The 10,068-nt window shown below is 47.1% G+C and overlaps 1 protein-coding gene and 1 long non-coding RNA gene across 2 annotated transcripts; one reads left to right on the top strand and one right to left on the bottom strand.

Moving 5' to 3' along the window:
• Positions 1 to 1,188: 1,188 nt before the first annotated feature.
• On the top strand, positions 1,189 to 3,062 carry LOC109524177 (uncharacterized). Its single transcript, XR_002169918.1, has 2 exons — positions 1,189 to 1,809; positions 2,623 to 3,062. It is a non-coding gene; the product is annotated as an uncharacterized LOC109524177 (long non-coding RNA).
• A 12-nt stretch (positions 3,063 to 3,074) lies between these two features.
• cahz (carbonic anhydrase) lies at positions 3,075 to 6,605 on the bottom strand. The gene is made up of 7 exons (XM_019883839.1): positions 6,455 to 6,605; positions 6,170 to 6,367; positions 5,046 to 5,164; positions 4,173 to 4,265; positions 4,026 to 4,088; positions 3,755 to 3,910; positions 3,075 to 3,414 (listed from the first exon to the last, which is right to left on the bottom strand). The coding sequence occupies exons 1-7, from the start codon at positions 6,486 to 6,488 to the stop codon at positions 3,295 to 3,297; spliced, it is 783 nt and encodes a 260-aa protein (XP_019739398.1). The 5' UTR covers positions 6,489 to 6,605; the 3' UTR covers positions 3,075 to 3,294.
• Between the last annotated feature and the right edge of the window lie 3,463 nt (positions 6,606 to 10,068).

The following is a 10,068-nucleotide window of genomic DNA, read 5'->3' as shown; positions in this document are numbered from 1 at the left end:
TAGGGGTAGTCCAAGTCGAGAAAGGCAGCGCATAGGCTCTGCTGCGCGTGCGTGACCGCGGCGGTGTTTGCACCTTCTTGTTTGTCAACACGCGCGGACGTTTACCTCGCGTCCATGACAATGTCACTTTGTAAGCGTTTGGACACAATTCTACTTAGTTTTGGATTGGCTCTTTTTCTTTTTTTTTGTCACTGCAAAAAAAAAAAAGAAAAAAAAAAGCACAGATGAACAGCGTCTTCAAAAGCATCCAGTTGGTGAGAGGAACATGCAGTTGCTATGGTTCCCGATGTCACTCAGCCGTGGAAAATTGTATTGAGGAATCGGGGGCGGCTGGGGGATGCTCATTATGGAGAACAAAGGAAGGGAATCCTTTCGTTAGGTCCCATTTATCGCAACAAATGGTTTCGTTGTGCACCCTTCTGCGATAAGCACCACAGAGCGTGTCCGGTAAAACCACCGGCTAACACCTGCAGACACTCTGGAACACATTTCCAAAACAATTTCATCTTCATCGCGGCCTCTCTGTCTCTGTCGGCATCGACTTTGACCGCGTCCTACTTTACGAACCAAAGCCTCGTTGTTCACCACCGGGTCCCTTTTCATCCGGTGAAGGACCAACTGGATGCACGCGCGCACGTGCGCTGACAAAGTTCCAAAGTGGAAAGAACATTTCGGGCCGCGTTCCTCCACTGCCGAATGGCCAAAAGTCTTCCACTCGGCTCGTTCGCGCTCTCTATTCAGCTCGGTCAAGAGCGGGGTTGCAATGATGATCTAGCGGCTTCAGGAGACAGCGTGCAAGTGGATGATTTGAGAGCAAAAGTACAAGAAGACCATGATTTCGTCATCTATCCGATTTCCGGTAGATGAAGAGCTCTTATTTCACAATCAGCTCTGTGTGTGTGTGTGTGTGTGTGTGTGTGTGTGTGTGTGTGTGTGTGTGTGTTCTCATCTCTATCCTGATCCTGTAAGACAAAATATCAAACTCTTCACTTCCAAATCACTTCAGTTTAGTTTGCCCCCCCCCCAAAAAAACAAACAAAACAAAAACAAACAAACCCACGGACAAGTGGAAGTCGCACGGCCAAAACGTACGCGATGAAATGACGACAGAAGACTGTCTTGAAGTTGTACATGTCTGCGTGTGCAGGACCGTGCCCGCAGAGAAGGCCCGGAAGGCCCCGACGGGACGCCACCGATAAAGAAACACCCACATGCAGTGTGAGACTCAGCCCATGTCACGTTTGGGCTATCGCCGTGTTTGGGTCTGATAAGAGTTGTACGAAGAGGTCACGATAAAGCATCCACTCTTTTGCTCTTGGGCGATAACGGAGAGTCGACCCACCCTTTGTGAATAAGAAGAGGCTATGAGGCAGGAAAGCAGGTCACAGAGCGGAATCAAAGAGTGCGACCAGGTTCAAATGTGGGCGCAAATACTCCTTTTGCAGTTTGCTCATCCTGTATTTCGAAGCGTACGCGCGTCTGTCACATTTGCTTGACGTCGTACTGCGGTCACTTAGTTGCCACGACGTGCCAAAGGTGGAGCGGCTGAGGTCGGTGATCCAAACGACCTTTCGACTCGGCGTCATTGTCAACTTGCTTCAAGTGAAAAGACGGTCGGCCCGGAGGTGGGGATTTCCTTCCATGTGACTCGAAGCCTACATTTTGCTGCCACGCAAGTTCACTGTAGCTTCCGATGTCACCGCGACGTCCTCAGTCAATGGCGACCCCGTCGCTGGATGTTTCTCCAACGTTCCGAAAAACATGCACGCTCGCTTCACGGAACGCTCAAAATTATCCCCGGGTGTGACTGTGAGCGCGGCTGGTCGTTCACGTCCGTGTGCCCGGCGATGGGCCGGTGACCAATTCGGGGTGTCCGGCACGGCCGCCGCACTCCTGAGATGAATGGATGAATCTCAAGATTCTAAACCCGTGTCGTTGCTTTTGCTACAGTTCAGTCTCCGAAACACGTCATGACAAGCGCGTTTTGTCTCATCTGAAATTGTCGACGTACCACATAAAATCTCACCTCGGAGGCTGGCCGCACTCCGCCAAGGACGCGTGAGGACAGATGTCATTTGGGAGTGTTTCAGTTCAGAGCAGCTCATTGCTCTCTCGTGTCAACATATGAGTGATGAATGCCGAGTCGTTCTTCTTTCTGGCGGCGTCTGTCCTGGTCTTGTCGGAGTAAAATGCACCGCTGTTTTTTAAACAGCAGCAGAGTCTGATTAAGGCATCAATTTAGATGTATCGATTGATAGTTTTGTTTATCTTTAAAATCTTTAAAACCCGCCTCAAAACTCACTTGTATTCTTTGGCTTTTGACTCAGCATGACTCAGACTTGATCTTAGTTTTACTGTTTGGTGCTTTCTACCGTCTTTGTTACTGATTTGTTGCTTTACTGTTGTATGTTAGTTGCTCCATGTACAGCACAGTGTGTGCAGCGATGGCTGTTTGAAAGTGCTCAAGAAATACAGTTGAGTTGAGAGCGATCATTATTTCCTTTGAGGATTCTAAGAAGCTGAAGTTACAAGTGAGAAAGAAAATAATCGGTAGCCTGTCAGGTTCAGCAGTTTGGAGCCAACGACCATGAAAACGCTTGATGGGGAAATGCCACGAGACAGGTGAATATAAAATCCGATATGGTTGAATGCATTTTTCGTTATTATCACAAGGGAAGTCAAACAAATTGGAGAGGTGTACTTTACATATGAAACCACAATTTGTAAAACATTTAATAAGGGGGAAAAAATGCTGATTTAATGAAGGCAAAAAAGAGGTGATCATTTTGTCCCCGAATCGATCAATTTCACATTGCTTGGTTCATAAATTAGTCTTTGACCAAGTGAAAACTCAACCGCTTCCTTCCAAAAAAAAAAAAAAAAAAAAAAAAGAAATTCAAAATAGGCCCAAGCAGTCGTGGGCGAATGAAAGAGAAATTCATCCCACAAAGCTAATCGAAGCCATTCAGGTAAAGAACAAAGAAAATGGATCAAGTGACGGAAATCAAAGTTTCCCATTTTTTATTGAGCCAAGGCACATATTTGACATTTGGAAAAAAAAATTACACTGCCAAAAAAAACAACAAAAAACTCACATCAAGTGAATGCCCATCTAATGTAAAAGCATTTTTCAAATTCTACCTGTCACTATATGTTGCAGGCTTAGATAGCTACACGATTTGGAGTAAATAAAGAATTTTCCTACCAATGAAGCAAAATTGGACACGTTTGATCACCGTCATGTGCACTATGGAACGGCACATTGGGAAACATGGACGCAAGCCAGGTCCTGATTTATTTGAAGGAGGCACGGACTTGCCGTCCCTTCAAAGGCTGAGGGGGTCGGTAGTTGTCCGCCATGCAGCACTCGTCCTCTCCTTTCCCACTGAAAAGCAGGCTGCGGAACATGGCCATCTATGGATGAAAGACACACGTGGTTTGCCGGAGAACGGAGCGCACTCGCAACTTGAAAAGGAATATCACAAGAGGGACATTTGACTATCCGAAACCCGCGTTATTGCCAGTCAGGTTTGCCTTGTGTGCCAGGAACTGTCAAACGAAATATGGTGACAAAATTAATTCAGGCTGTTTGAGGCGCATATCTTGATGGAAAAAGGAATTGTTCTGCTTCCAAGGAGGTATAAATGGAGGATATATATATATATTTTTTTTTGATGAAAACAAACCAAAAAAAAAAAATCAGTACATTGCAACGAGTATATTTCTGGCATGACGGTTTGTCGATCGGAAGTACCTGTGCGGGGCTGACACTGATCTGCTCCTTGAGAACAATCCATGTGACGCTCTCCAAAAGAGGCGGCGTGGTGAGGGAGCCGTCGTATGTCCAGTAGTCCCGAGACGCGGGCAGGAGGGTCTCCGGGTCAAAGTTGGCAAAGGTGGTCTGCAGCCCCTGGAAAAGGAAATGCAAACAAGTCTTCACAGGTCCTCCCCGCGGACGGCTCGTCGTCCTCATCATCGTGTGTCGTCAGAATGAGAAAACGACATTCCAGGTGGGCGCGCTTCACCTTTGTCTTAATAGAAGCCAAGGCATCCAAGACTTTCTGCAGCCTGGGGTTGGCAGCACCAATCTGGAGGATGTCAATCTCAGTTAGTCACGAAAGAACCATTTGCCAGCGCATTGGAGAGCCGAGACGGCGGCGGTGTTGACGCACCTTGAGTAAGACCCCGACCACAGCAAGTCCATCAGACTGGCCGGCCGCCTCTCCGAAGCTGGGATATTTGGTGTTCCAGTGCACCAGGTGAAGCTGACAAGACAGCCAAAGTTCAAGGCACTTCACAATGACGTCACGCAACGACGGAAGCTGCGGCCGAAGGGGAAAGACCTCCCTCGAGGGGAAACGGACATCGACTCCAACTCATTGGACGGCAACGCTGCTTTATTGCTCCTACTCAACGACACGTCGCATGAAGCGGGCAGATGCCAGCGAGCGTTGATTGGCCATTTCTTTCTTGGGTTTGTTTTTTCATCTGTTGGTGGACACGACGACTGTACACATGATATGCCATCTTTTGAGAGAGGGCGAATTTTCCGTTTTAATTTCAGAAAATTTAAAACTACAAATTGACGGCACGGCGCCGGATCGGTTGGCACATCGGCACGGAGGCCGAGGGTTCGATTCCGGCTGCGGCCTTCCTGTGCGGAGTTTGCATGTTCTCCCCGTGCCGGCGCGGCTTTTCTACGGTTTCCTCCCGCATTGCAAAAACATGCGTGGCAGGAATAAGGGAGGACTCAAAATTGTCCCCGGGTGGGATTGCATGCGCCAGTGGTCGTTCGTCAATGTGTGTGCCCTGCGATGGGCTGGCGACCGGTTGAGGCCGTCTCCCGCCTACCACCCCAAGGCAGCTGCGAGAGGCTCCGGTACACCCGTGACCTTCCTGATGAGAAGGCGGTTCAAAAAATGGATGGATGGATGGAAACTACAAATGTTCGCAATGGCGTAATTGTGCAGACAAACCGAGCTAGCTCTCTTCCAGCCAGCCGCAATAAACAAGGTTGAACCATGTTTTTTTTTTTTTCTCCCTACCTCACATGGGAACTTGATTCCATTGATGGTGTGCTCAGAACCTCTTTCGTCGCTGGCTCCCCAGTGGAAATGAAACTGCTTCAGACGGTATGTCCCAGAAATTGGACCCCCAGTAAGAACTGGAAAGGAAACAACATATCAAATGGGAACAGTGTGACGTCACCACTGTTAACCCGTTGGTGAGAACCTTGACAGTGTGAAGAGTATTTCCTGATAAAATGTCTGCGCTGAAAGGATAGCGATCTTTATACACAGTATACTCTTAATGGCCACCTCTGGAGTTCCACAGGTCAGCAGCCCTCTCTGCATTTTCCATATTCTCTCTTTCTGGAGCGAATAAATACTTTTATGTTTTAAATGAATGAGTAATGATTCGTAGCTTCCACCCTGCGATTGGCTGGCGACCAACCCTCCGGCACGCCCGCGACCCTCCCTAAGCATAAGCGGATTCGAAAATGGATGCCCGGGTCGTCTCTTCCATATGAGAAGTATGATGCGGGCCATCCCACTCGCCGAACCAGATAGTGACGCAAAGAAGCAGTGACATCATCAGATACCGTTATCTGCCGCTGTGCACGCAGCAGGGTGGAGGCACAAACAACATAGCCAACCAGATAAGAAAAAAAAAAAAAGCTTGAAAGAATATTTACGGCTGGACAGTCATGAGTCAATTTCCCAGTTGGTGCCGAATTACAATATATTGCGCAATCAAATTGTGGATCAGGTTTTGGTGAAATTTAGTCTTTCAAGATTTTGATAAGTAAATTGCTGCTGTATACGATGAGGCACATCGAAATTGGTCGCCAAATAATCCAGAAAGTTCAATGAGAAATGCAAAACACTAAATTATGATTTGGAATGCTATGTATTTGGGTTTTGTATTTAGAGCACGCAATTATAGAAATCTCTCATATATATATATTATTGTAAAGTGTCCTTGGGTGTCTTGAAAGGTGCTTATAAATAAAATGTATTATTATTATTATTATATATATCTATATACATCCATACACACACACACACACACACACACACACACACACACACACACGCACACACACACACGCACACACACACACTGTATATGTGGTTGGTCAGTTGGTTGTGAAGAGTCAGGCACTTACTGGAAGAATCGGCGTCATCCAAATAGTCAACCTGGAAGGAGTGTCCATTGTTGAGAATGCCCAAGGAGTTGGAAGGGTCATATTTAAGTTTCAGAGGCTTGAGGGAGGGTGAAAATTGGGCTTCCTTCGGAACGATGTTGATGGGAGACTGCCTGGGCCCATTCGCTATGGGGAAGCCTTCTTCCCATTTGTCAGGACCTGTAAACAAAGTTCATCATCATCCTCCTCATCCCAAGACACACACGTTTTCGTCCGCAGGACACACGACCAAGGATGGCAACTCACCGTTGTTGGGTCCGTATCCCCATTTATGAGACATGTCTGCTCCTTGGCGCTCTCTGCAACGACACGAACGTGCGAGCAATGGCACGGAACTTTTTTTGGGAGAGTGTCCGAACGAGCGAGGTGGACGGCCCCCCGAGCGCCGCAGCAGCTCTTTATAGAGGGGCCGCGGGTCCTCACCCGAGTGGGCTTGGCTTCTTTCCGCTGCGGCCGCGCCTTCATTCTGCGAGGAGGGATGGTTCGGTGAAGGGATGCGGTCCGAAGAACGCGCTCTGCTGCTCATCTTGGCGAGCACATCTCGCGGCGCTCCGAGGCTTCAAATCCAGCGAGTTTAGTCGAGACGGCTGGCCGGCGTTACGCTGGTGTTCCACCGATTGGATAGTTTTGCAGGATCATGTCTTTTTTTTTCTCTTTCTTTTTTTTTCTCCATCAAGTATGCCCCATCGGATTTCTTTGCAATATCCTGACTCGGATTTTTCTCTCAGCGTTTGCCAGCGCTCACTCATCGACGTCGTCATCCGCGTACTTCGGTATCAAAGCTCTTGACTGTGACGGTGAAGGATTTGGAAGCTCTTAGTTATAAATTTCATGATATTGGCTCGAGTCTCGGAGCAGTAGCCCGCAGGCGGTCGTAATAATGTGACGTCAGAACCATTACACCTTCGACCGTTTAATGATAGACCCAACACCTCCATACCTTTTTTGGAATAAATCATGAGGCAAAATGATTTTGTTGACTTATTCCCCAAACTGGGAGGCATCAATTCTCTCGCTTTTGTCTCTCCAAATGTACTTATTTGACACGCGCACTGTTCAAGAAATGGCTATATCTGTCCAAATAATGTGCTCGTGTTGTTTTAAAAGTGCCTTGAGATAAGATCTTGGCACGACGTCACGAACTGACAAGTCACATTGGCTTGAAATTTAAAGCTCTCCGCAATATATGGTAATACTGTCATAGGAATGGTTCCTCATTCTTCTTTTGGGTCAAACCGTAACTTCCAATTTGTCAGGAGGTGTGATGAGGGAGGAGCCAAAAAGCAAACTCAAAACTCAATCAAGCACACAAACAAAGCCCCCAAAACCCCAATAACTCCAAGTAACAAACAAAGAAACAGACAGACAAACAAACAAACATGACCGCAGCTCATCGGTCTGCCATCATATTGAGCTCATTTCACAAACGTGGCGGTCCTTTTAAGACATAGGTGTCAAACTCAGGTCCTGGAGGGCCGCTGTCCTGCATGTTTTCCAAGTCTTCCTGCTGCAACACACCTGATTCAAATGAACAGGTTCAATGTCAGGCTTCCGCAGAGCTTGCTGATGATCTGATCATTTGAATCAGGTGTGTTGCAACAGGGAGACTTGGAAAACATGCAGGACAGCGGCCCTCCAGGACCTGAGTTTGACACCCCCGTTTTAAGAGAAAGGAGCTAATGACCTGATGACCAACAGGTGCGACGCTGGAGGAGGAGCTCTCCAATGCCGTCGACATGTCATCGAAATCTCACGTCCATTATTTGTTCTTCCATCCTCCTATTCAGCCCCATTCCTCGCATGAATGTCTTCAGTCATGCTCCGTTTCAAATCGCAACCATCGACATTGTGCATCCACTCCGCTAGCTGTGCCAATAGTGACATCATCTTTTACAAGGACACTCCCAGTTGGATTTAGGAGACAAAAGTATGGTCACGCATATGCCTTTATGTTCATTCAGTCATTTTGACGTCCTTTCCTTTGATCACCTCCGACCACCCCCACAAAAAAAACAAAAAATAAATACAGCTGCCACACAGTCTCTTGTCCAACTTGTAAGAGCTCAATTTACACGATGAGTCAATTCAGCTTCCTGCACTTGAAGTGGTGTGGCGGTCTGAAATGCCCAGAATGCCACGCACCGATTGCCAACATACACTGAGAGTTTAGGGAAATGATTATCGACTCATTCAAAAAAACAAACAATATATTGAAAATTGCAGTCTTCTTGGTTTTGTCTATGCACGCGTTCTTGAGCGTACGGACGTGTGCCTGTTCGTGTGTTTGTGTGCGCCTCTGCGTGTGTGTGTGTGTGTGTGTGTGTGTGTGTGTGTGTGTGTGTGTGTGTGTGTGTGTGTGTGTGTGTGTGTGTGTGCGTGCGCGAGCGCGGGTGCGCACAGGCACACAAAATTTTGGGTTTCCTCGATTTCGCAGTCATTTGCTGCCACCTTGGGGCTCAACAAGAGATTGACAGCACCCATTTTGTGGAAATAGCAACACACATGAACGTGACAGCATGACTTAAAGCTTCATGTTATGGATCTAGTCATGAAGAATTTCCTTGACATCCGCTCACACTTATCCCAGCAATCGATTGGTTAGCCACAATCACATCACAACACCAGGAAAAAGAGTCTTTCGCTTCTTAATGACTGCAGAGCAGAGGTGCCGTGCTGGCTGGAATCATTAGCCAGATGGTACCCAAGGACATTGCAGGGTACATGATGGTGCGTCGGTCCAGAGGCCTCGAATAGCACGAGGTGGAGACACGTTGCCGTTTCAACAATCACGATGGCGCGTATGGAGGAGAATCAGGGAATGAGGATGTCTCCGCCATTGCTGAGGCAACCCCATCTTTGGCAGAGTTTATCAGCCCCTTCCGATCATGTTGCGGTCGCACCGGAAATCTTGACCACAGGCTAACGGGTTTGAAAGATGCTCCTTTAAGGGGATTTAATAATTTAGCATCTCTTGGTTGTTTGTTGCCTGCGGCCACATTTCAACCGGCTGCAAACAACTTCCAAGTGGCTTATTCCACTGACAAACTTAAGTGTCTGCTCTTGGATCTATGTTAGACATATTTCTCAATTACCTTTTAGTGTTTCAGCGTAAAGTTCATGTCGGGAGAACGTCACCGTTTTCCCCATAGGGAAAAGTTCGATTGGATCCAAGATCAAGTCATTGACAAATTGCCTCTGTAGAAGCAATTTTAATACGTCTTACAAGCAAGGGGTCGGGGGTGGGGGTGGGGGGGGGCAGTATAGGGTCGTAGCACCAAAAAATAAAAATATTAACAGATGCTTTGAGTGTCTTGTGCTGCAATGCCATCATCTGAATACGGATGAAAGTGGAGTGACACGCATTGGTCATGCATAACACTCTTGACAGTCTATTTTGTTTCAATCAGTATGCAAGAATGGGAAAAAAAGTTTTGCCCGGTTGTTCTGAATGTTGGATGTGGACTGCACAAGGATAGCTTCTGCACTGGGAGGAATGTCAAATGGCATGTTTGCCCAAGGCACCAGGATATTGCAGCTCTATGAAAAAGGCTACATCTCAATTCATATCAATGCTTCTTTGGACTGCAAACTTTGCCTGGACAAAAGCGTCCATGGATTCGTACGTTACAGCAGAGGTGGCAAATCCAGATGGAGAAACTAAAACAGTTTTGGCTTGCTCAACAGGTGATTCCAACTCGCTCGTTCACCTCGATCTATCCGTCCACCAGTCCCTCTCAAATTTGAAGTAGAATACTGTAAATTAATTTCCAAGTCTATTCAATCTTCACTTGATTTGCATCCAGATGATTTGACTTTGAGCAGGCACTTGACGAAATACAAGCGAGTCCACTTAACAGAGC

This window comes from Hippocampus comes, unplaced genomic scaffold (genome assembly GCF_001891065.2).
Source record: "Hippocampus comes isolate QL1 unplaced genomic scaffold, H_comes_QL1_v1.1 scaffold159, whole genome shotgun sequence".
NCBI classification, from domain to species: Eukaryota; Metazoa; Chordata; class Actinopteri; order Syngnathiformes; family Syngnathidae; genus Hippocampus; species Hippocampus comes.
The sequence above is the reverse complement of the archived record's forward strand: the minus strand, read 5'-3'. Positions and strand labels throughout refer to the sequence as shown.

What these genes read in the sequence shown, in the direction of transcription:
- cahz (XM_019883839.1), bottom strand. Translation starts at nt 6,488, where the DNA reads ATGTCTCATAAATGGGGATACGGACCCAACAACG. An exon ending in GGGATACGGACCCAACAACG is followed by an intron (nt 6,368 to 6,454) that starts GTGAGTTGCCAT and finishes CTTTGTTTACAG; the next exon opens with GTCCTGACAAATGGGAAGAA. An exon ending in TCAGTGTCAGCCCCGCACAG is followed by an intron (nt 3,415 to 3,754) that starts GTACTTCCGATC and finishes TTTCATCCATAG; the next exon opens with ATGGCCATGTTCCGCAGCCT.